At 42.5% G+C, this 27,621-nt stretch overlaps 1 protein-coding gene across 1 annotated transcript in view; it reads right to left on the reverse strand.

Moving 5' to 3' along the window:
* The window catches only part of PHEX (phosphate regulating endopeptidase X-linked), a 124,911-nt gene that overhangs the window by 43,940 nt on the left and 53,350 nt on the right, over nucleotides 1-27,621 (reverse strand). Inside the window, exon 13 of the mRNA XM_077343042.1 lies at nucleotides 4,812-4,889. Within this exon, the coding sequence (XP_077199157.1) occupies nucleotides 4,812-4,889 (78 nt within the window). The remainder of the gene's footprint in view (nucleotides 1-4,811; nucleotides 4,890-27,621) is intronic.

Here is a 27,621-nt window from a genome sequence, read left to right on the forward strand (position 1 = left end):
TAAGGAGAGGATTTAGAAAGAGAGAAATAGAAGGGATAAAGTAAGCCCTTTTCAAAGTAAGCCCTTTTCATTGGTGGATAGGAACAACTACAATCCAGCTGACACCTTCCAGTCCAAGGACTTGTGATCTCTTTCATAACAACACTCAATCAAAAGGAAGTCCATCTCATGCTGTGTCTGTGAGAGAACCTCATGAATAAAACCATCACAGCTGGGTGGTCATTGTGGATGACAGCTAATTTGGCCTGTGAGGGAAGTAATACCTATCTTCTCCAGGATACTAGGAAAGCTCAACTGTTTCCCAAAGCAATGTCATCAGACTGCCAAACTACAAACAAACAAGGCAGATAGAGCAAGGATTCTTCACTTTCATTCCCACTATAAATACAAAGGCAAATACATTGGCGACAAGATGTTTACACATGGTAGTTTTATGTCCACTTCCTTCTGTCTTTTTTCCAAATTTTCCCTTCCATACATATTTCACGGGAACTCCATGTTGGCTCTTAGACACATAGTTGGCATGGCTGCCATGGTGACTTGCAGCCCCAATTTTGTGTTTATTCCTGTGTGGCTTTAGTTCTATAACAGTGCTATCTAATACAATGTATTAGATATACAATGTATTTAAAAAGTTAGCTTCTTTGTTTTCTTGTCACCAAACTGTTGCAATTGTACTGCATAATGAATTCTCATTATCAGGAGGCTTTCTCCTAGAGGGCTCTCCTGGCACTGTCAATTGTTGGGATAGAGTGTGTCAGAGTGGGCTGGGGTTCGGTGGAGGGCTTGGCTATCTGGATGGTTTACTGCCTGCCCAACACTCACCAAGCTAGCCTGTTGAGCCTCCTGGAGGTGGTGACAGCCTGGGCTTTGCAGTACCCCAGGCTTTTACTCCTGGAGGACTTCAATGTCCATGCTGATATGCTGTCCACTTGGTCTGGTTCAGACCTGTTGTTGACCATGGAGGCACTGGGGTTCTTCCAATTTGCTACCGACCCACCCCAGGCCGGCCAAACACTCAATCTGATCTTTGGTGCTGGGATAGATTGGCATCTGATGGTGGTGGATCCCATCCCACCCCACCCCACCCCACTATGCCTTAAAGACCTGGCTCAGCATATCACCTGTCCCTGTGTGGACAGTAGTAACATTTTAGCCCACCTGCGGAAACTCATGGAGCCAATTGGATTCCTGAATGGGATCCAATGCCTTCCAGTGACTTGATGGCAGTGCTAATGGAGGACTGGCAGTCCCATTGACAGGATTGCTCCCAGGCACCCTCTCTGCCTTCACCTCAAACTGGGCTCTTGGTATACCCAGGAGCTAAGGGAGAGGAAAAGGGAAGTGAGATAGCTAAAGCGAGTGTGGAGGAAGTCTTGCAACAAGTAGCAAGAACATTTCATCGCACGCTTATGAGGGTGTATGAAATGGTGATTAGAGGGACTAAACGAAAGGCCCGTTGGCCACTGAGGGAGGATACGTTTGATGACTTCAGGCAACTCTCAGGAACTGAAGTGCCCCCTTGATTCCTGTCCATCTTGGTTGCTCAAGATGAGGGACCAGAGGATAGGAGGTCCTCTGGGAGGGAATATCAACCTCTCCCTGTCTACAGGGGAGTTCACATAGGTGCTGAAGGAGGCAGTGGTTAATCCCTTACTGAAAAATCCATCACTGGACCTGCAGGACTCAACCGACTACCACCTGGGTTTGCATCTTTCATTTCTGGGCAAGGTAGTTGAAAAGGTTAAGGTGGATCAGCTTCTGGCATACTTGGAAGAAGCTTTGGTGCTCAATCCATATCAGTCGGGCTTCCGTCCTGGCCATCTGAGGGACCGCTTGTCTCCTTATGCTTACCGCAGGGCACTTCGCTCTGTGGGTGCTAATCTGCAGGAGGTCCTTGGCCCCAAAGATACATGCCTGACCTCAACCCAGGCCAGGGCCTTTTCAGTCCTGGCCCTGACCTGGTCAAATGACCCCAAGGCATGTTTCTCTGGGGCTGGGAACAACAAACAAGTTCACCCTGTGTCTCAGCCATGTTTTCATGCACACAGCAAATGAAAGGTACTTTATCTAACTGGATGCCACATCCCTCTCTGGATCATACAGATCCACAAGGGGCCTTCTCACTGACCCTGCCCTCACCCTAGAATGGTAACACTGCTTAAAAAGGTAAAGGTAAAGGTATCCCCTGTGCAAGCACTGGGTCATGTCTGACCCTTGGGGTGACGCTCTCTAGCGTTTTCATGACAGACTCAATAAGGGGTGGTTTGCCAGTGCCTTCCCCAGTCATTACCGTTCATCCCCCAGCAGCAAGCTGGGTACTCATTTTACCGACCTCAGAAGGATGGAAGGCTGAGTCAACCTTGAGCCAGCTGCTGGGATTGAACTCCCAGCCTCATGGGCAGAGCTTTCAGACTGCGTGTCTGCTGCCTTACTACTCTGCTCTATAGGCAATTTGAACCCAGGATTTTGTTAATATCTCTGATTGCATCCAATGCTTTTAATACACCTGAGGCTCTTTAGCCTAATTTGTTGGTTTACCACATCAGCTGTTTCCCACACTTAATCACCAAATCAGCAAGTCCACTTTGACAGTATTGCCTGCCACATTCTGGCACCTTTTGCATTTACTCAAGAAACCTCTCCATAATCTCCACTACCCTGGAGTTCACTGGAGTTAGCTGCCCCTCCCTGACAAGGAGCTCACGGCGGCTAACAACAGTAAAAAGATGTATGAAATATGTATAAAAACATTTGCAAACCAGAGTTTAAAATTTATTTAACTGGAACCCTACTGAATCCTCTGACTCTGAAACCCGGGGCTTTGTTAGTCTCTCTGATTGCAGCCAATGCTTTCAGCACCCCGAAGTCCTTCTTTGCCCTAATTAGTTGGCTTACCCCACATCAGCTGTTTTCCATACTTCATCACCAGGTTTACTTTTAGATTTGTTTTTCGGCAAATATTACATTAATTTTCAATTTGGTCTATGTGCTAATTTTCTAAAGGGAACACCTTCATAAGCATTGGTGGAGATCCAATTTGGTAGCCTTCTTGCTGCATCTTCTAGAATCTGCTAACTTCCCCCTTTGAATTCAGATGTCTATTTTAGGTAACAACCTGGACTTGGGCCCTGACAGATGGTGACAGCAATTACTGATTTTTTTTTAAGCTTCAAAAACTTCTCCTGTAGCACACCAGGATGTAGTCTGCATGGGGCTTTTTACCCAGTCCCAGTTTGAATAAATCCCTCCCATCTACACTGAATTCAATTTGTATTTTGATTTTGGGCACTTTAAATTTTCCCTCTGCAACAAGCATGATTAATTTGTGGTGACCCTACCTTTTCCCTGCGATATCTTGGCATGGATATAAGCTTCAATATTTCAAAAAACGCCATGAGTAAATGTGCACCACTGCTCTTTGCAAAATAACTGCCTCATGCCTCCAATGCTGATGTAGCAAAGCAGTCTTCCCTGATTCCCAGGGCATCAGTTCAAAGTCTTCCTGGTTCCTGGTTGCAAGGCTTCCTGAGTGACTGCGCTCCAGAAGCCCTAACTTCTCTCTGCAGAGATTTGCCTCTTGTTTTCCCCCCCTCCTCTGCTGTCTCCAATCCTCCAAACAAAGTAAGTGCAGAATCAGTCCAGGAAACTCATGCTGAGGAACTGACAGCAAGACAACTTCATTGATGAAGACTGAACCTTTGCAGGACAGGTAAAGTACACTTTCCTTCCAAACAGCATGCCAATGCACAGTGGCTTTCCAAAACAAAAGCAAAGCAGACTAGGAAAAGAAGATACCAAGAACAGGGAAAAACTGGGAACAGGACAATTATACCATGATATCATGTGGTAGTGCCAAAAAGTATGCTGCACTTTGGAAACCAAAATCTCCACATTGGCAAAATATGAACTAGGTCAGAAACAAGACACAAGATGGGGAAAGAGAGATGTAGCACATTGGGTCTCCTAATTAGAAGTAGGTATATAGGTATTTCCCAGATCTCTAGTAAATATTTGTGGTTTGAGTTTTTAAAACTGCCACCGCCGACCTTCCCTTCTGGAGGCTGATTACTCTCCACCATCTTCAGACTCAGCTTTGAGAGAGATGAAAGGTCTCAGGATGGAAGGAGAGAAGTTTCTTCACCTTAACTTCTTCCTCTGGCTGGGTCTCCACTGACAGCTGTAGAATTCTTCAGCCTTCTTCCTCCTTGACTATCACCATTCTGTTTTTAAACCATCCCCACCTCTTCCAGGTTCTACCTCCTTCTTCCCTTGGAGCCCTTCCTCCCACCCTCTTTTGGCCATTGTTATTTAGCTCTCTAGAAGTTTTGTTGGGCAGATGCTGACACCTGCCCTTCCCAGGCCCAGTGCAATGGGGGATGAGATGAAGCTTCTCTTGTTTCTAAGTTCTTGTGCCTGAACATTTTCTCAGGCTCATTGAGAGCCAATGGGAATCCATGTCCTTCAAAGCTCCAGGCCTGTACCTAGCCCACACCCTACCCCTTGGGCCTGGCATTTTGCTCTTCCCTAGGTTTGCCCCACTGGAAAGACTTCCATTGTTTTCCACTCCTCTTGACTGGATCTGATAGGTGAGCTCTGGGGATGAGAGGCTTTGCTGCTCGAGCTGTCCATGGTTTGATCCAGAGGTCTGGAGGAGCCAGGCAATGCCAAACTTGAACAAAAATCTATTTTCTTCTAAATATTTTTATCCCTGTAATTTACTTCATTTTACAAGTGATCTATACACTGTTTACTTAAGTGGGGCACATGGACATTTTTTTTACTATGTTAATGTATCATATCAAACTTACTGTTTTGATGGCTTCATGAATATACGTGTCATTCATTATAAACTCTGGGTAACCCACTTTTGCCAGAACAGCTTTTGCCTTTGGAAAGAAATAGAAACAAAAAACAATTAAATATGCTTATTAAAACCATTGCCTGCTTGAATTCAGTATGATTTCACGGTTGCCATCAACTTCAGAATGAGAAACAATAAGCATGTCTTCAGCATTGTTCTTCTCCATGTATGGTTGATGGGATTTTTATCACAATACTGATAAACCTGATCTCCAAAAGAGAGTAGACAGGACCAGCTCCACTTCTTGGGAAGCCTTTGGCAAGACATTCCTTAGTTCCACCATCACCAGTACTTCCAGCTTCTCTTCCTCATCTACCCCACTATACAGAGGAGGAAAGCAGAAAATAGCACTGAATGCTGCTTCCCATCACCAATCCCTTTTCAAAGTGGTGATGGTGGCCAGAACAAGCAGCTGTCCAGAGAGCAAGCAGCAACTCAATATTTGCTCGTTATTGCCAAAGGAAAGGGATTGTTGTCTGGACAGGCAGCAGCAAGGGAATTCTCCCAAATGCTTGGAGGGAGGACAGGTGATTCGTGATCCTCAGTGGCAGACAACTAGGGCCGTTCCGCATTCGTCCAAAATAGCACAATGGTTACTAATTGAAATCGCTACAGTTTTGCCGTTATGCACAACGTCGTTGACAATCTGCAACACTCCTGAAACTGATCTGCAAAAAGCGCTTCGTTGTAGCGCTTTCAGGGAAATCCCAAAAAGTGGATTCACCCTCCGGAAAGCGCTACACTCCTGCAACCAATCTGCAACACTAGCGGAAAAGTTCTGTGCATTACCATTGTTGCGGTTTCTGCAAAGTCCCTCCCCCTGGCTCTCTCCTCTGATCTTCCGGTGAAGCGATCGCCATTTTTTTTTCTCCGAGCAAGCGGAGATCAATGCACCGGCAAGCCTTCGTTTACCCAGCGAGGCTTCCCCGGCTGCAGTCCCTCTGTTTAAAGTCACCAAGCACAAGCAACACAGAGGCCCGTTTGCTGGTTTATTTTCCCTTTATTTTTCACACTATTTTTGGCCGAAAATCGCACCCGTGAGGGCGGGGTTTCAGTCGGGGGGAGTGTGGCAATGATGAAACGGCAGCTCAAACACCACCTGCTAGCTGGATGGGTCTCTCCGTTGCAACGAATCAGCGCATATTCGTTGCAACGTGTGTGTGTGTGTGTGTGTTTTTTAAACCTTCCTTAAAGGGAAAGGGGCTGTTTGGGAGCATGATAACGGCTACCCATTGGCTGCTTGATGGCCAGGGGCAGGACACAGCTCAGCAATATCGCTTCCTGGCTAGCGATTTTTGCCGAGACCGGAAACCTGTGGGAAATGATAAAAACGCAACTCGATTCCACTACAAAGGCAGGTATGTATAACGACGAATTCCACTATTTAAAATGGCGATTTTTCGTTCCGTAAACAATTTGCAACATGGATCCCGGTTCAGAATTGCCCCTAGTATGGGCTCTAATAAGTTGCTGGACACTGGCAGCCTCAATATGCAGCCTCTAGCAGTAGAACGTTTGCATAGAGCATACACATTTAATGTCCATGATACACATAGATATTGGATGTGCAGAGTCAAATGTTCATTGATTGACAGGAACCCTATTCGCATGTTGCAGAGAATGCACATCATGCATGTATATGTATATTCCTGTTTCTAGGAAAGAACCAGCAAGCATTCACTTTACAAATTAAATTGGGAACCAGTACTTAGTTAAATGTGGGGTTTCAATCACAAGTTGAATTGTATGTAGATTAAATGTAACATGGACATTTCTAAAGGCATATATAAAGACGTGCATTCATTGTTAGATTGTGAACAGTATTTCAGAAGAAGGACAAATGTCTGCAGAAGACTTTCAAGGAACTCTTTCAATGACATTTTTGTGCAAACCCTGCTCAGAGTATAGTTTCATTCTGCCTGTGTTCAGTTTTATAAAGGTGGGGGAGTCCCAAAAACTCAATCTCTCTCTTCTTGAAAGTTTATCAGTTGCTAGGTTTCTATTTCCCAGCTGAAATTAAAATCTTCTACCTGTGACATCATAATTAATTATAAGAGATACAATTAAGATGTCACACACTGAAAAAATACAGGCAGGGAATTAGCAACAGGAACAGATGAATTCTTAAGCAAGAGAGATCCTATTGTCATGGAAATATCCTCAGTGATAGAAAAACAATAGAAGACAAATGTGGTACAGAAGAAAATAGGAAATGAAGCAAATGATAACTAAAGAGAATATTTGCACCATTCTCCAAGAGATGCAAAAAGAGCCTCTTGTGGCGCAGAGTGGTAAGGCAGCTGTCTGAAAGCTTTGTCCATGAGGCTGAGAGTTCAATCCCAGCAGCCGGCTCAAGGTTGACTGAGTCTTCCATCCTTCCGAGGTCGGTAAAATGAGTACCCAGCTTGCTGGGGGGTAAAAGGTAATGACTGGGGAAGGCACTGGCAAACCACCCCGTATTGAGTCTGCCATGAAAACGCTAGAGGGCGTCACCCCAAGGGTCAGACATGACTCGGTGATTGCACAGGGGATACCTTTACCTTTACCTTTTACCAAGAGATGCAAAAGGGCCTTGGGAAATTTTTTTAATGGTGGGGATTGGCAGAGAAGGAGAACTCAACTGCATCTGTTTTGATGATTTTACTACTTACTTTAACAGTTGACTGGAGCTTTGCAGTGACGGAGGCTGACACGTTTATGTTAGTTTCCTATTACATTCAAATTATATTCAAGGGGGGAATAATAATTTTTTAAATTTCCACTGCACAGTTTGCAGGAATTATTTTAATCACTTAATTAATCCCCCTTTATGCTACGTCCACATAAATAAGCCTGCTAGCATTTTTAATCAATCAGCACAAGGAACAAAATAATGTAAAATAGCTGATGAACTATTGCCACTTCATTAAAAAATTCATCTTGCAACTTGACTTTTAGAAGACTCCATATGGATTAACTGGGGCTACACCAACGACAAATATTGAGTTCTACATTAGAATGTCTAGAAATGTTCTATGTCATCTCTGCAGCCTGCCCAAGGCACCTCACAAGGTAAAACCAAATCATAAACATAATCACACAATTACTAGCAAGAAAGCCCATTGCAACCAGGAATGCAATGGGCACTAGGACCCTGGGGACACCAGCAGGTGCAGATCTCTCTCTCTCTCTCTCTCTCTCTCTCTCTCTCTCTCTCTCTCCATGGCAGCAAGGGCCATAGGAAAAATCAGGAAAAAGTTTTTCACAGTCAGAGTAGTTCAGCAGTGGAATAGGCTGCCTAAGGAGGTGGTGAGCTCCCCCTCACTGGAAGTCTTCAAGCAAAGGTTGGATACACACTTTTCTTGGATGCTTTAGGATGCTTAGGGCTAATCCTGCGTTGAGCAGGGGGTTGGACTAGATGGCCTGTATGGCCCCTTCCAACTCTATGATTCTATGATTCTATGATTCTAGGAAGTAATCAGAACACTTTGTTGCAGGGAATGAGGGCTCATTTGGGCGGCTCTCTCTGTCTCTCTCTCTCCCTTGCAGCAGGAGCCATAGCAGGTAATGAGGACTGGTTTGCGGTTTGGCAGGGCTATCTGTGTATCTATTTCACATGCTGGCTCCTGCTGGCTCCTACAATGTCTGAGAGCAAAGTGGATAGCGCCAAAGAGGGAGGGCGGGAGCTGTAGATACAGGGCCAATCAGGGTGTGGCCAGCTTTGCTCTCAGCCAGGACACTCTCCACCCCCAGGGCTGTTTCACAAATATTAAGAGGAACGTTTTAGCAGGGAACTTAAAGGAAAGGAAAGTGCAAGGACACCCTCATGGGAGAAGGCATTTCAAAAATGAGATGTCATCACTGAAAAAGTCCTGTCTTTCTTCTACAAATTTCCCCCTTGCAGGCATGGAGCACAGAGAGCAGGACTAAAACAAGCCTTTCCAGGAAGTCAAAAGATTATAGATAAAGCCTTCAGTATGGGAAATTAGTATGTTTATGATGAGTAGTCAAGGGAACAAAGGAGGGAAACTACAGTGATCTTCTTCCCATTCCTTTTGCTCAACTACATTGGTGTACGCCAACCCAACTTACTGGTCTTTCTTGCCTTGCATAACATTTCTCCAGTTATTTACATACACTCTGGGGCCAGAGGGCTGCTGACAAATTCCCTTATCCTCCCACCCCTGCATGTAAAATAATCAGAGTGAATAAGTTTAGAAACCAGTAAGCTTACTAAAATATTGCTGGAGGAAGAAATGGTGTTTCCAAAAGGGAGGGGGGAAATGTGTCATGCTGCACACTACTATGGTGAAAAGAATGGCTGTGTGAATAATTCATACTCATATGCTTTAGTTTATTAAGCCTATGAAGACTAAACATTAATGGATTGACTGTATAAAAGAAGCCAAAGCCTTCAATTTGCAAGGTTTGAACAAGACTTTAGCAATAGGAGGATTTGGAAGACACTTATTTTTAGGGTCACCATCAGTCAAAAACACTTTATGGCACTTAACACACACACACACACATGGAAATCATGAATAGGAACATGCAAGGTAGGATCCACTATAACTTATTCATTTTGCAGAACATCTTTGAGAGACTGAAAACTGGTTGCAGAAAAAAAGGATCATGCCTATGTGGAAAAGGTGACCATCTGTCCCACCTTTGACAGGATTGTCCCGCTTTTGGGGCATTTGCCCTATGTCTCGCGGCATTTCCCGCCTGTCCCACAGTGTTCACATATATATTTTTTAATTTTTTTATTTCTTTTTTGCCACACGGAGGGCACCTAAGTTGGCAGGCCAGGCTCAGGAGGCCCCCACGCAGGGGCCCAGGCTCCGGGCTCTGGAGCAGGGCTTCCTGGCCAGGTCTGTTGCCACCTGCTCAGGTGGCCTTCTTGCCTCCAGACCTTGCCACCTCCCAAGCCGCTGCCACCCTAAGGCCAGTTGTGAAGGGAGGGGGGAGGCCCACCTGCCGCTGCCACTGCCCTTCTAAGGGGAGGGGGAGGGAGGACCGCCTGCCGCCGCTGTCGCCCTTCTAAGGGGAGGGGGAAAGGGAGGGCCCGCCTGCTGCCACCACCGTAGTGGCGGCGCATCCCACCTTGTGACCACAGATTTCTGGTCACCTTAATGTGGAAGCACCACTGGACTATAATTTCATTCAGTGGGTGCACACATGAAAGTTGACTGTTCATCAGCATGGATTTGTCTCCAACAGGTTCTGTCAGACCAACCTTGTTTCCTTTTTTGACCAAGTAACAGGTTAGCTGGATCGTAGAAATTCGGTTGATCTCGTTTACTTGGATTTTAGTAAAGTTTTTTATAAGGTTCCCCATGATGTTCTGATGGATAAATTGAAGGACTGCAATCTGGATTTTCAGATAGTTAGGTGGATAGGGAATTGGTTAGAGAACTGCACTCAAAGAGTTGTTGTCAATGGTGTTTCATCAGACTGGAGGGAGGTGAGTAGCACTCAGGGCTCAGGGCTCGGTCCAGTACTTTTTAACATATTTATTAGTGATCTAGATGAGGGGGTGGAGGGAATACTCATCAAGTTTGCAGATGACACCGAATTGGGAGGACTGGCAAATACTCCAGAAGATAGAGACAGAGTTCAACAAGATCTGAACACAATGGGAAAATGGGCAAATGAGAACAAGATGCAATTTAATAAAGATAAATGTAAAGTTCTGCATCTGGGTCAGAAAAATGAAAAACATACCTACTGCATGGGGAATATGCTTATAGGTAACACTGTGTGTGAACGAGACCTTGGGGTAGTTGTGGATTCTAAACTAAACATGAGCAGGCAGTGTGATGCAGCGGTAAAAAATGCCATTTTGGGCTGTATCAACAGGGGCATCACATTAAAATCACAAGATGTCATAGTCCCATTGTCTTACTATTACTATTACTATTACTATTACTATTACTATTACTATTACTATTACTATTACTATTACTATTACTATTACTATTACTATTACTATTAAATTTCTATACTGACTCTCCCCATATGGTCTTAGGGTACTTCATAGCAATAAATCATATACATAGTAAAATCAAAATAATAATAAAAATACAATAAAATACAGTACTAAAACACAATTTAAAAACCCATCCCTACCCCCTCACCACCCTACCTCCCACTGCTGGCTGCACCAGACTCCAGATGATATAATAAATAGGGTGGGGGAGCCAAGGAAAAGGAGATGATGGAAAAGGTATGAATTGTGTACCAATAACAGTTTCTACATAAGCCTTCAGCCATGGAAAATATTTGCATAATTTTCTCATGGGAGCTCATGGAAAGCACCTCAGAAAAGCTACTGATTTTCCTGCTGGGAGTATATATTTTTAAAATCTGAACACCAAGAAAAACCTTCATATTCATACTGATTTCCTAGCTGAAGGCTGCTATAGCATTACTGGCAGTGCTACCCTTAAACTTCGATAAGCCAGTTGGCTTAAAGGCTTGTAACCTTGCATAAGATATCAGGAGAAGAAAGATGTTGAGACTGTAAGATAGCATCTTACCTCTTAATATTTACACAAGGGACAAGTAAGAAGAGTCTCCACAAACTATTAATTTCTCCTGGAGTTCTTATTTCTTTGTTTAGCCTTCTCTGCTGTGTGCTACTAGCATTTATCTTCTGTTTTAAAGTCTGTTGTTCATGAAGATGAGAAGCCCCTAAGAGCAATGTGCTCTTTGACAATTATTTCAATCATTTCATATCTCTTTAAGATTAAAATCATGCCAACATTTTTGAATTACAAAAGACCACTTGTGATTCCGTGCGAAATAAAAGTGACTAATGCAGAATAAATTAAACAAATGCAAAATGTATCTTTTGTTTGCTTATTCACAGTCTGCATTAATTCAAATTCATTTATAAATTTGTTATAAAAAGCATGTATGTTTTACAGTAATGGAAGTTTATAGACAGCACCATTCTTCACAAACTATTCTGTCACTTCTATATACCAAAGTGACAACTTGGAGTTTATATACCATCAAGTGACAAGTTGGAGCTTATGTTGTGATGTGATTTTCAGTTTACAAATGCAGGAGCCTAGCTCTGCCAAGATCAATTACTGATTAGGATAATTAGATTTATATTCAAAGGGGTATTTATAAGGCCTTTATCTAAATTCTTGCCATACAACATTACATTTTAGAGTGGCCATCTAAGATAGAAATATACATCACTGTGCATGGAAGATCTGAATCTACTGCAACAACACATCCGCTTAAATGAAATAACCAAGGCAACATTATCATACATAAAGGTAAAGGTAAAGGTATCCCCTGTGCAAGCACCGAGTCATGTCTGACCCTTGGGGTGACGCCCTCTAGCGTTTTCTTGGCAGACTCAATACGGGGTGGTTTGCCAGTGCCTTCCCCAGTCATGACCGCTTACCCCCCAGCAAGCTGGGTACTCATTTTACCGACCTCGGAAGGATGGAAGGCTGAGTCAACCTTGAGCCGGCTGCTGGGATTGAACTCCCAACCTCATGGGCAGACAGATTCAGACAGCATATCGCTGCCTTACCACTCTGCGCCACAAGAGGCTCTTTTATCATACATACTCCTCTCTTATTTTTGAAAGAATTGGGGTTTTATTTGTGTTTCTAAAGAATAAAAAGCAATGAAAATTAACATAAATTTGTGTTTGAATGCAAATATAATTAACAGCACTGTCTTAGAATATCTTATATTTTAATAACGAAGCCAGATACTTAAATCCAGTGAATGGGCAAGACATATCTTTCTACAAACTTGAAAAGGCTCCAGAGTTTACAGGAAAATGTAAAATCTAAAAAAAAAAATCACTGGACAGTTTTTAAAAATCTGAAAATGATTAAAGGAACTTCTGCTGCTAAGCAACCAGCGTTCAAGGCTTCAGTTTATGTCAGTGAAATGGCAGAGGGATGGGGCAAGGGTCTTTCCAGGCCTACTTTAGCCATTCAGGAAAAACCTATTGGGACCAGGCCTGGCTAGGGTTGCCTGCTCCAGGTTGGAAAATTCCTGGAGATTTGGGGCTAGAGTATGAGGGAGGGGAGAGATTTCAACATGGTATGATGCAAGAGAGTCTACTCTCAAAAGTCTGTCTCCCAGGGGACAGATCACTGTTCCCTGAGATGTTTCCATCTGGAGGCTAACAAACTGAAGCCTGACAGCAGCCTCTGAATGGCTAGATACTACTTGTATAACTTAACTAAGCCTGGCTGCTTGCTGCTGTTGACAGCAGCCACCCTATGAAAACAAGTATGGGATAGCAGATAGAGCTTCAGGCGAGGATCTGGGAGGCTCAGGTTTGAATCTAAATCTTGTAGTGAAAGCTTACTGGGTGATTTTGGACCAGTTACATGCTTTCATCCTAACTTACCTCATAGGATTGTTGTGTTGATAAAAAAGAAAAGATTATTGTAAGCTGCTTGGTCCCATCTGTGGAGAAAGTAGGTCATAAATGAAGTAAATAAAGAATAAATATATCTGAAAACGGGAGTCAGATTAAAGGTAGGTTGGTACTTGATTTCAACGAAGTTACCACCAATGTGCAGATGATAGCTCTATATTGTACTTCAAGTAGAACTCAGACTGTGCAAACCATGAATAGGTGTCTGGAATATAGTTTCAAGACGGATGAGGGTTGATGCTGGAAATTATCCCCTCCCCCCAAATAGAGGTACTACTGTGGGAGAGGGATTTAAAGACTTGGATGTCTCATGTACTGGTTGAGGCCACAGTACCCTCAAAAAAGCAGATTCATGAGAACTACTGGACCCAGACTTCCTGTTGGATGACCAGGAGTCAACGGTGGCAAGAGTTGCCTTTCACAAGCTTTTAGCTGGTGTATTGGCTCTGACTGTACCTGGGTAGAAAAGATATTGTCACTGGGATGCATGCCCTTGGTAAAATATCCAGACTTTCCAGAAACTACTTTTAGTACAGAATGCTGTGGCCAGAATGCTGATTGGAAAGGACTGTACTAACTATATCACTTCAGTCTTATTCCACCCACAGTGACTCCCAGTTTGTTTCTAGGATCAATTAAAGAAGTTGATATTGAACTTTAAAGCCCTACATAGCCTTGGGCCCACTCCCATATGTACTTACTTAACCACTTTGTTCATTGTTAGAGGCTCTACTTCAGGTGATCCCACCATTGGATGTGAAACAGGGAAAGGACTCTTTCAGCTGTGATGCTGAAACTTTGGAGCTCCTTCTCCAGGTCCTCGTTGTCCTCTGCCAGTGAATCAAGACTTTTGTGTTTGGCATTCCCTTAGTAATTCCTATTAGTCCTCCTCCTTGTTTTTTATGTTTTCATATATTTTCTGTGTTTAAAGTTTTATTACATTGTTTTGAATATATTTACATTTTTAATTCTTTTGCTTCCCTGAAGACCCGTAATTGAGTGGAAAGGCAGCATAGAATTTTTTAAATAAATAAACATAATGGATGGCAAGAGTGTCTTTGACGTGCATACTGGCCTCATCTACCTCTCCTTCTCCATATCAAATATGAGAGCAGTTACAAATTCCAGATCTCATGCAATTGTGTTAGCCTTATGGGCTGATGCTAGGATTAGGAAATAAAGTGACAGCTGGGAGGCCAGAGCTAAATACAATTTCCTTCCCTTCACCAGTTTTCCGCAATCTGTCTGTGCAGTGCTCAGGTTATTAATGGAACTGACATCCCTGTACAACTGACTGAACACTGGCAGCAACCAGGTAACAAGGGAGAAGCTGACAGCAGCACATCTAATGTCAAAAGATACAAGATACACAAATGTGGTTTGGTGATGTTTCAGATTACGAGAATATTCCATTTGGATCTCCATTTTTGCTCAGAAAATTATATATCATTTCTGTTTTATACACAGATGTGAGTGCTTTGGAAGTAGGTGCTACAAATCCAGTTGAATCCACCTTAAACACTTACATTATACCATCCTTTGTTTCCACCCAATCTACTCTCCTCTTACCTGTACCATCAACTCTGTGTGTGGATGCTTACCAGCCATGAAAATTAAATAAGATACATGCCCAGAATCAACACATATTTGAAAATCAGACACTAGGAACAAAATGAGGACACCAAGTCACCCATCACACCCTACCTGTAAGCTTCCCGGAGACATTTGGCTAACCGGCGCTGGATCCAGCAAGCTGGACTTAATGGACAAATGAATTGCCTCAGACTGAATAAGCTCTTAGCATCAAGCCATTCTTTGACCCCACATTTGCTACAATAACTTCATTTTTGCTAAAGTAGACTAGATAATCAAAGGTAGAACAGGTATTTCCAAACCTCCAAATATATTAATTTCTCTTCCAGGTCTCCCCCAGCCTACCAATAAATTATCCTTCATTGAATTTGCTTCCTCATAACATTCATTTGTTCCAGTAATGTTTCAGTAATGTTCCAGGATGTTCTTATCATTGCCCTGTATAAGGGGGGGGGGGAAATCTGCCAACTCTGTTTCCCTCTGTCTTTTTAAACCCATGTAACCAAAGATTCTCATTTTACACTCAGTTTGATGGCAGGTTCAATCTCCTTACCCCAATCTTTTGCAGCCTGCACTGGTTCTCTCAATTCCACACCTTCCATGTTAAAAGGAAAACAAAGGCATAGGAAAAACAAAGGATAGGAAAACAAAGGCATATAAAATGTCCAGTCAGTAGCCACCCTGCCTGCATTACTGTTCCTCCACTATACTGCAAAAATTCATGTGATGATCAATGAGACTCTCAAGTGCAAACTGACAACCTTTTTCATGCAGATGTGCCAGATCAAACTTAAAACTTGAAGTGTTTTTGAAAAAACATATCTTATACCAGTGGTTCCCCAATCTTTTTATCACCGGGGACCAGTCAACGCTTGACAATTTTACTGAGGCCCGGGGGGGGGGTTGTCTTTTGCCGAGGGACGTCGCTACCGCTGCCGCCTGAGCCCCTTCTCCACTTGCTTTCCTGCCAGCACCCCTGATTTCCCACTGCCCGCTGGGGGGCGTGCCAGCAGTAGGTACGCAGTGCCACACCGAGGGGGAGCCCCAGCCATGGCGGCCGCCAGAGAGCATCAAAGGTGAGCTGGTGGCAGAGTGGCAGGGCAGCCCCAGAGGCAGCAGCCAGGAAAGAGAACGAGGAGCTGCGGCCTGGTGTCAACTGATCCACGGACCGGGACCGGTCTGCAGACCGGGGGCTGGGGACCGCTGCCTTATACCATACATGTATGGTACTGTTAAGTTTATGACACGTTTGTGTGCAGGCACAAAGTGCTGCCGCTGCCCTCAGCATGCGGCGGCCATTGTGATGCGCGGAGGAGCCCAGCAAACAAAAAAACAGGCGGGCTCCTGAGCATATGTGTGCACGCATGGCCAGGCTCTCATGGGTTTTCATGAGTTAAAGGGGGTGGCACTGAGTGGCAGGTTTAAAAGGAGGTCAGCGTATCCACTCGCTGTTCTGACTGCACTGTTTTGGCAAAATACAGGTGCCTGTGAAGCCTACACCTTAAAAAAGGAATCACAGGTGTTTTAAAAACCATTAATCATCCAAAATACTAAATTTAAGATAAATAGCTGTTGATTTTTAATTCAATGTTCATATAATTCACATATTTAAACTAGAATATTTTAAACTTACACCCATAAAAGAAGTTCAGGAGCAAGCATTTCCATTTTTTTTCCATCTTGCAGTAGAAAAATGTACTTGTGTCTAAGAAGTGACATTTTCCAAACTGCTTTTCAGATCAATATGGAAAGGTGCTCACTCAAGATTTGTCTTACAACAATGTATCCTATTGTTCCCAGGAAAGTGAAGATTTAGGAACTCCCTGTAAAGATTTAGATTGTGAAAAAAGATGAGTAAGAATTCAGGAGAGTTTTGTTTACAAAAAAATCATCTCAGATGAGTGGTAGGGTGTGGTACGGTGTGCCCTGGAAAAATTATTGTTTTAATTCTGAATCATAATTTTAAAAAGGAAAGAAATTTTGTTTTTAAGAATTCTCAGAAATGTTGTTTTAAGACTAATCACATTCCCATCTCAGTTTCATTAATATCCAATAAGATATCTGAATAGTGTTTTTCATGCATGAAAAACAGCAAATTTTCCTGAGCCTAATGCTGGGAGCGATCGAGGGCAAAAGAAGAAGGGGACGACAGAGAATGAGGTGGCTGGATGGAGTCACAGAAGCAGTAGGTGCAAACTTAAATGGACTCCGGGGAATAGTAGAGGACAGGAAGGCCTGGAGGATCATTGTCCATGGGGTCGCAATGGGTCGGACACGACTTTGGACCTAACAACAACAACAACAACAACAACAACAACAACAACAATTTGGGGGAGTAGCATTGTTGTTTTAGCCAAACTGTGAAAACAATTAGTCCCTCCAGTGCATCTGTCTGTGAGGCACCTATTCACTCTACTAACCACATAACTATTGAAAAATGGCAAGATAGGAATATGTTGCTGAGGAAAAATCTGAGACTGCATTATCATTAACTTTTGTTAAAAGTTCAGCTCTGAGTCCATCTTGGCGTGTTCCCTCAACCATGACATGTTTTAATCCTAACAAAGAACTAAATCAGTGTTCTCCAATGGTTCTGTAATTGATAAAAGGCTGGGTAAACTATGACATAATCTCTATTTAACGTAAATACTGCAACTATTACAACATTCTAGAGCAAGATATCCTGAAACATGAACTGAACAGAGGATGATTTCTGTTTAAAAGAGTGGAGGGAGTTTTGATGTGAGACACATCTTTTGGCACAGCCCCTGGGAAGGAAATAGGTATGGTCATGACGTCCATAGCCCCAACCCAGGGAGCATGCCAGAAGAGGCTGGGATAGCTGCAGGGCGACACAGCAGGCAGCTGGCCATGGAAGTGTGGGCTGTTGTGGGAGGAGGCTCAGCCACCACAGTGGTCCCTGGGGGGACCTGGGCAGTTGGGAGGCAGTGTGGCAGCCAGGTGAGGGAGTGCAGTGGCCAGGCAGGCTAGCACCACGCCGCCCAATCAAGGGACATAATGAGGCGGTACAAAGGCTGAGGTGCCAGTGCTGCCGTTAAGGTGAGGAGAGGAGAGAGGGAGCATAGAGTCTGGGTGGTGGGGAGTCCTCTGGGGACCAAGAGAGAGGCTGCACAGCTCCCAGAGTGGAGCAGTTGTCCTCCAGGCCTCCAGGGGCCAGCATGCAGGCCATGATGCCAGCACAGGCCCAGGTGCTGCCCTCAAGGGCCTTCCTGGGAGAAGAGGGAAGGAGGAGGATTCTTTGTATGCGTGTTTGTGTGTGTGTGATTAAGGAGAGGGAATGGGGAATAGGTCAGGGAAGGAAGAGGGAAGTAGAGAGAGGGGAGTGGGAAATGGGGAGTGAGAGGGTTTGCATGTGTGTGCATGTGAGAGGGAGGGAGAGATTAAAAAGCTCCAGAGCAGGTATGTGTCCCACATATCTGTGAGAGCCTGGGTGTTACTACTTTTTATTTTAAAGGCCACTTGTGTCCACTTCTATCTTGGGAATGTGAAGTTGATCCATCAATGTGTTATGTGGTATATAACCACTGTACATTCTTTACACTGGTGACCAACCATAGTCAAGTAAAACAACATTGTAAAAGGCTGTTTGCCTGACATATATGATTGAGAATGTAGCCTGTAAGACACCATTTTTAGAAAGCCTGCTTCTTAACATTTTCAAGATGAGATTCAGATACTCTAGCTGGATTGAGAATTGTCTCTCCTCATCTCTCCTCCCTCCTCCCTCTAGAGGTAGGGGTTGGTGATAGGGGATAGGGGAGACGTCCACCATGTTGTTGGGTTGTTGGTATTTTGGGTATTTTTTTGTCCATTTTAATGGAGTTTTAATGGGGGGTTTAACTGGACGTCTGTAACCTACCACGAGCCTTCTTGGGAGTGACAGGTAATAAATACTACTACTACTACTACTACTACTACTACTACTACTACTAATAATAATAATAATAATAATAATAATAATAATAATAATAATAATAATAATAATAATATAGCAGCAGTGACAAGCATAGCCCACATCCCCAGTCCCCACAGACACATACACACACCACAGTTGAAGAAGCAGCTTGCTTTTGCTCATCTCTACTATTATTAATAGTATATTCAAGAAGGGTTTTCTATGCAGGCAATAGGATTGCACTGTACAAAATGATTCACAAAGTTACTCGGACAAATTATTGCAGACTATTGTCCTGTGTACAGCTTGCTGTAAGCAGGAACCCTAAGACAAAGGTGGGCCAATACTGCTGATCTTTTTGGATCTGTCAGCTGCATTTGACACAGTTGACCATTTGGTCCTGGTCAACTGCCTAGCCTCCCTGGGGTCACTGCACTGAGGTTGTTTTCTTTTTTCCTCCTAGGATACTGACAGACGGTAGACATCAGTGGAGAGAGGTCAACTCCCCAGATCTCCCCTGTGAATCCCACGATTTGTCAGCCTCTGTACATACATTACAGACTTCTTATCAGTGTTGTTTAATATCTATATGTGTCCTCTGGTCAATATTGTCAGGAGGTCTGGAGTTGGCCTTACATGAACTGGATAAAGTTCAACTCTCTTCAGTGGACTCCATTAAGTGTTTAGAGCTGTGTCCTGATTCTTCACTGTGTCTAGGGTAGTGAAGACTGTTTTGTCACCTATGCCAAATCCACTAGCTGGCCCCCTCCCTGTCCTGTCCTGACCTTACCACTGTGATCTATGTGAAAGTCACCTTCAGACTGGACTACTGCAATGCCTCTGAAGTTTCAGGAAGTCTAGAGTGCAACTGCTAAATCACTGACTGGGTTTCCCAGTCAGTACATATAACACCAATGCTTTGGCACCTGCTTCCAGTCAGTATCCAGTGCAAATTCAAAGTTCTGTCTTTGACCTATAAAACCCTAAACAGTATTGAACTCCTACCTGGAACTGCCTCTCTCAACATGACCCCCCGTTCTTCCTTAGATCATAATTGCAGGACCTTCTACTGACCTGTGACTTTACTGCTTGTCAACCACGAGGAAAGGATCATTTTCAATGTTTGTCCCTTCTCTCTGGAATGAGCTCCCCAGTGAAGTTCATGCCCTGCAGGATCTCCTAGCATTCCGTAGGGAATGCTTTGTTTCAGATTCCTTTGGTTAACATTACAAACCAGGTAGCTAGCCAGTTGTTTTAATTTCTCTGAGTAATGTGTTGATAAGTCGATGTTTTAAATGTTTACTCTGTTTTTTGCAAGTATTTGTATTTATTGTATTTTTAACCTGTCAGTCACTCAGTCTCCTGTGGAGAGAGGAAGTGGGGTATAAATTAATTAAATAAATCAATAAAACCCACTAAGTAATTTTGCAGCATTCAGTGTGACATGTTAATATTTATGTTTTGCTTTAGTTTAGATTTCTGGATAACTCCTCAACTGTAACCCATTGCATTGTTTGCTGAATGTCCCATCCTGCTGATTATATTGACTCACTCTGTGTATTTTGCCTTGGGAAAGGCAACCTACAAATAATGTAAATACATTTTAAAATCTCACCCAAAGCCTAGGAGAAAAATAAAAAAACATTGCTGTTTGCCAGGCTCTGTGTGTTAATTACAGACTGAAACAGAAGGGCTTGGTTTTAAGGTTAGTGTTCTGATTTGCATAGTACACGGGGGGGGGGGATCCTAATTGCCAGAACAGAAATGGCATCAAACTGTCAAAATTTAAATTGAGGGCCACACTTTATGTGGCAAAGATAACCATAATAATATGCATTCTAAGACATATAGTAATATCCATTATATAAGCTTTGTGATGCTTAAAGGAAAAATCTCAAAACGCGGATATCTCAATACATGTAAGTGGATGTGCACAAGGAAATTTTCACTAGCTAAGCTCTTCAGCACATCTACTAATGTGTTTGCTAATAAAGGCAGGACACTTCTTCAGACTTTATTCTATATACCACAGTGGTATGGGGATAGATATGCTGAAAAATTGTTTGCCACAAAAGGCAGGAGGCAGCTATATGATACTATGAAATCCCTGGAATCATGACACATTAATAAAACCTCAATAAGACCTCATTTGCATTTAAGTGGTTATATGTTTAGATCAACTGAAGAAAACATCATAAGGACATGATTTGCAGCCACTTACATAACTTCATAAGAACCTATTTGCAATTGCTTATATAACTGTATTATTCCCATTTCCCCAAACTAGCTTTGTTAGGAGATAGACCACTGAGAAAACCCACAAATCAATCAATGATATATCCCGACCTCACTAGAAACAAAGTTCAGTCCATGCTGTACCTATGCATTCCTCTCATACACATAGAGCAATTGGGGGCTTTCTTGTTTGGGAAACGTTGAACTATACTCCACTATACTGAGACATGCAAATGCAGACACTTGGGCAGACTGGAATTTCACTGCCACAAGATTACTCTGATTTTAGGAACTGGGGCAAGGATGCAAATCTGCTTCATCACATGTATTCAGAAGTCATGAACTGAACTGTTCACGTCTTCCCAGGAGGGAAAACTTTAACAGCACCCCACATGTGAGAGAGAGTGGGGAGAGTATTTGTGCCCATTGTGGACCAACAAGTTTGCTGAAATATCTGGGCAAAGGTTCTGCATCCCAGGTCTGCATAATTGTCCCGTGGGTACAGTGTGTCGATCAACCTTTTATACAGCTGCTGCATCTCTCATGTCTGCTGCTCATTCCCCCACACTCAGCATTGATTTGAGAAATCTCTTCTGTGATTGTGAGGAAGTAAATTAATGTGTCATGGCCAGGCAGCAGAAATGCAGTATCTTTTTCTTCTCACAATGATAAACTGACAATGAATGAAATTTTTTAAGGGAACGGCAGTAAATTACCATTTTAAAGGGAACCCATGTTAATACCATATTAACATAGTCTCATTCCTGGGCTACCTCCATTTCTTTTCTCTGCAGAGTGCTTATTATGGAACGTGGCATTCAATATAGTTTCGCTGAGAGAGCAGCCTGTTATCTATGCCTCTGCTGTGAAGCAAAGGAAAGCCCTTTTCAAAGGCATGTTTTCCACATTCAGCAGCTTTTCTACTAGGCTACAGGGTGACTCAGAGCTGGGCCAGGATGAGAATTATTGATGAAGTACGTTCATGGCTAGCTAACATAATGTGCTGCAGAACATATCACCTCAACAGTGTTATACCCCCACCTGTAGAAATGGAGGCATCCTAATGATACTGATTATTTTGTATTGGAAGTGATAAATCAATAAACAAAAGGGATTTTAATTAATATTAGACTTCTTTACACATGACTCTAAAAAAGAGCCACTGGTTTTGTACCATGTATATATGTAGTTTTAACACTAGCATTTCTGTAGACAGGAATCCATTTCAGTCATTCATAAAGTATACCATATGCAAAGGTGAGACAACGATGTGGCAAGGGAAGGAGGGGAAAGAAATTGAAATGAGATGTTATACTCACAAGGTTGCTCCTCAACATAGACATTTAATATGTCATTACTTGTTGCCAGCAGGGATGTCTTTGATTTCCCTTGACTCCTCCTCTCTGCACAAGGCCACCTGCTTGATTTACCCAGGAGTGACAAAGACTCATATCTGATGAATACATCTGGAAACTGTAAATGTATTGCTTTTTGCCAGTTTTCAGTGAAATGGTTGTCAATAGAGGACATCTGCTATATTACTATTAAATTTTAAAATGTGTGACATATTTTAGGAGCATGTCTGTAAAGGAGTGTCACTGTCACACCGGGATAGAATTTAAGTTGTTTAAAATGAAGAAGCTCTCCTGTATGCAAGTGCCTTTAAGGTGTTTATATCCACAACAGAGACTTGAATTGTACCTCTGAGCCCCTATTTGTGCTACACAAGAATGATCTTAATGTGGTTAACATGGAAGGAAAATGCTGCAGTTGGTATAGGATTTGCATGTGCCTTGCAGACTGATCTACACCACAGTCAATCTAAGCACCAGGTCTAAAAATGTGTTTAGACTGAAAGGATTCAAATGTGCAGCTTCCTTAGATCTTTGATTACTATATAAAATAGGGTTTTTTGAAGGGGAAAAAAAGCTGGAAAAAAACCCAAACTGTATGAAAGCAAAGTGATGGGCAACAGTTACTAAGTAATCTACTACCTATGGAAGCACCTTGAGCGCCACCCACAGAATTATGTGAGAACTGCACATTCAAAACTAGAAAACAAGAACCCAAACATTTATGGCTAATTTTGAGTGCTAAGTGTATACTGAATATCAAGAAAACAGTCAGAGCAACTAAGATAATTAAGTACCTCTTGTAGGTTTCATTACTCTTTCTTTTTTAACAAAGGGAGAGAAAATACAAAAGCTTTATTGTGTGCTGGGAAGAAAAATAGTCTCTCTTGATGGTAAAAACTGAAGACAAAAACAAAAGCTTTGAAAGACACATTTCTGCTAAATATACCAGTCATTAATAGCACCAGTATCCTGGCAGAAGAACAGCTCATTTACCCATCAAGATATAACATGGAGGGTCCTCGCAAAGGAATTCTTCTATCAGTAGACCTTGAGTATGTACACTGACTATCCTTGGCCTTCAGAAAAGCACAGCATAGAAAGCATTTGCAGGCGCACACTTTCAGGGCTCCTTTGAAGTTTATTGGTTCTACTGGAAGTGTTTGATCCAATTTCCCCTAAGCCAGTAAGACTGTTTCAAAATATAAGATGCCAAGTTTGAGCAGGCAAGCAAGCTACACCACAGCCTACAGCTAATTTGGGGGGCTACAGTATGCTCTTTTTCCAGTGGATGCCCCTGCATTTCACTGGCCCCACAGCAAACAGATATAACAATATCTTCTACAAAGCTCCACATTGTGCCTGGAGGGGGCAGCAGCCCATGGGAGAAGGGAAGAAGGACAACACAAACATGTTTCTCAGGTCTTGATGCATCATGGGTTGGGGCCAACAAGTGCAGTTGACACGCCAGCTGCTCTCAGCACCTTCCCCAAGGTAAGCAAGGGAAGAACCTGGTATGAGGGCTGGAAGCAGTGGAAACTGCTCTTCCTACCCATCACTGTCCTTCTGGGGGCACCAATACCGTGTACCAATTACCCGGAGTCATCCTTGTTCCCTCCCTCTCACTCAGGCACAAATGAGGCTCCAGTTTAAGGCTGAAAACTAGACTTACTTGCATTCTTACACTCAAGGCTGCAACAGAGTTTAACACAGATGTGTTCTGCCACCTCTTCTGCATCTCTATCATAAATTCTAGAAGCTGTTATGGCAAGCACACCACTTATTCAGAGCAGCAAAGGACTAAAACTGAGACCTTCTGCATGCCAAGCACATGCTCTCTCACTAAGCCACAGTGGATTCCAAAAATGGGATGTCCCAGGTAATGCTCGACATCTCTTTTGTAACATACTGAAATATTTACCATAGTTTCCGTATATCCATGTTCCTCCCTATTGAGACTGACTATGCCTTAGACAATGGGGTGTCCTGGGTAGCCAGGTTTGTGCATTTTTGTTAGAAGATCAAAAGTATCTGATCCAGATTCCTGCAGCATATCTGAAAAGTAATTTCTCCATGATCTTGCTTAGTTCTTTTTGGCATTCCCATGTGGAATCTGAGGATAGTTGTTTGTAAAAGTAGTATTTGTAAATTGTCTTTGAGCCTCCAGGATGTAGTCTATTCTAATTAGAAGAGGCATGCAATTTTATGCTGCAGCTGCCATACCTATCTCTATCTGGGCACAGCATCAAGAGATCAAGGCTCCACTCACGCCAAGAACAATCCCTGCATTGATATGGAGTTGGTGTGCCAAGTTATGAGGTAGTAAGCTCATAGTTGTTGTTTTCAACTTTATTCAAGTCCTCACATCAAGGCCGTCAATGAATCAGTGAAATTACAACCCACTCCCTACTGCCCAGTCATTTATTTATAGACATAATCAAAGTAGCCAATGTCAACAGCTGTCACAAAACAGCTTGCTAATTCATCTTACTGAGCTCCCCTTGCCATGGTTTATTATCCCTTGGTTTGAGTTTACCTTTAAAATGGTCTGACTCCTCTTTTCAGTAAGTTCTTGAAATAGGCAGCCCAATGCATAATTTAAACATGAGACATGTGTGGTTTTAAACTATTTATGGATTACTAGCAGTTTTGACATCAGCATTATCTAAAAACCCAGGTTTCCGTCCTGAAAGGGAGAAAACCTCAAATGATACCTGTTTTCATAGGAACACACCAGATGGGAAATGACTCATTGCATTTGCCAATAACATGGTATCCAATTATTTCTACAAGGCAATTCTTCCTCTGTGCCTCTGCGCATGCATGTATTTTCTAAAAGTGTCACTCTAAATGCTGCTTGGCATTTGCAAAGCTTTCCCTGAGAACTTAAAATGGAAGATTACAATAGGTTCCACAATTTTGGATATCTGTAAACTGACTTCATGCCTGTTGTTTGCCAATGACACGCACAGTATTGAAACTGTTATGAGTTGACTAAGGTATGATGCAGATTTAGAAACAGGACAATTATTTTGGTGTACCTCTACTTGGAACTTCCTACCATGCCTCTCTGTGGTTATATGGGCACTTTAGTCTCTGTTGTACTTGGTTCACTTTAGCCAGATGATTCGGCCCAAGAGGATTTCTCTGTAGCCAGCTTCCTGCCTGTCTGTCCATTCTCCCCAAGGCACTCCAATACCCCCTCTGATTTTTAGGGCCCTTATACCCAGAGAGTCCCAGCTGCCTCAGAGACAATGTATGACATATACTGGAGGAGAAAACTTTCCAGGCAAGCGGGGAAAGCCTAACTAGGTTTTTTTAAGACTGTCTTTCTACCCTGGACAATGCTGGGCTTCAAAATAACATTGGCTGTAACATGAACACTACATGTTCTTGAACTGCAGCAAGGTAAACTGCAACCAGCAATACAGGAACAGGTGAAGTCGAACTCAAATGGCAATCAGGAGTCACACAGAAGAACTGGGTTCTGTCTACTTGAACTGCAGGAGCAGAAAATCTTCCTCTTCCTTCCTTTCTGTCTGTCTGTCTGTCCTTCTGTCTTTTTCTTTGCTGTTCATTCTATCTAGTGGTCTTGAACAACCAATGAGAGTTTATGTTTAAGTAGCTAACAGAAAATTACCCACTTAACAGGATTTCCCTAACAGAATAAGATTTATGCAGTTCTTTTAGAATGTTTCTGTACTTCTACAATAGCAGCCAAAAAATCTAGCAACCCTGTATGTACCCCATCCATCTATACTGCTCAATTGCTTAGAAGTCTCAGCAGTTAAAGAAGCAGAGTACTTACTAAGTAGGGAGGAAACCAGCTCCTGTCTAAGATTTAGAAACTACGGACAGTTTGAAAGTATGCGGCCAATAGATTCAATGCAATAAAGATTGCAATTGCATGCTCTCTCTGAACATAGAATACCAGAATATGTGTCAAGACTGCAGATGGTAGAGCATTAAGATATCCCAACATAAAGGCACTTCTATATTTAGGATATGTTATATTAAGAAAATGGGATGCTAACTAGTAGGAGAATGCAAACCTTGAATGTTTAGAGAGCTCTTCTTTATCTTATTTTATCATCCAGATGTTTCAAATGAATTTCAGTCCCACACTTTCAATGCAACTTGGAAGCAGATTTTCCTGTTTTGCTCAGGAAAATCTAGTTGCAAAAGTACATTGGAAGAGCATTATCCAACATCTGTGGAATGAGCCTCAGTTCCTCAACATTTACTCTCCCTATACATTCTATTGAAATCTCTAGGCACAATCGCTTATCATTCACTAATTTTTGCTTATGACAGTCTGATTTAATAGGACCGAGCAAAATTAGCTCCGGATCTGATTGCAGGATCTTTAACTGTACATTAAATGTCCATGCTGTAGTTTCATTACAGTTTTCAACCACTTCAGCTGTTAGAGCAACACCAGTCACACATTTGGAGCCCCAAAATATACCACAAAGAAAGTTAATTACCAGTTGATCGATATCCACAATAACAGCCTCTATCCAGACACCAACCATGTAGAACAAATGTCCAGCTACCTTAGAGCTAAATACTCTAAGGGCTGAAGGTACATATTGTCCCCACAATGTATAAAAGACTCTAGTAATCAATTTCCCAATGCTATTCACAGATCTTGTTACCAATGCTATATGAGTTCTCCATGAAAGATCAACACAGAACAATATGACCACAGTAATGGGCTTAAACTTTGTGTAGAATGATATCAGCTAGATATCAGGATAAAAAATCCACAGAGTAGTTCAGCAGTGGAATTCACTGCATAAGGATGGGGTGGCTGGACAGATACTTATCATGGATGCTTTAGGCTGATCCTGCATTGAGCAGGGGGTTAGACTAGATGGCCTGTTTGGCCCCTTCCAACTCTTATGTTTCGATGATTTAAAATGACCTGTTGCAAAGACACTGTTAACAGAAAAACCATTTTCTGTTTTCTACTAAAAATTACAGTCTTAGACTTTGCTACTTTAATTGCAAAATCGTCCCTACAGTAGTATTTAGAAAACAGGTAGAAAAGTATATACAGACCCACTTTGATAGTATTATGCCCAATACTAGGAATTATACCTGGATAAAAATTGGAGCCAAAACTTCTGCCTACTAATTTGGGTTTGATGTAAATAATTCCGGGGGGACAATATAAGGGCCAGGAGTTTTACCTGGCTTTATTAGTATTATTAAAGTTCTAATTTCTTTAACTGAGACAGGAGACCACACATTGTTA

This window comes from Paroedura picta, chromosome 6, assembly GCF_049243985.1.
Source record: "Paroedura picta isolate Pp20150507F chromosome 6, Ppicta_v3.0, whole genome shotgun sequence".
Lineage (NCBI taxonomy): Eukaryota > Metazoa > Chordata > Lepidosauria > Squamata > Gekkonidae > Paroedura > Paroedura picta.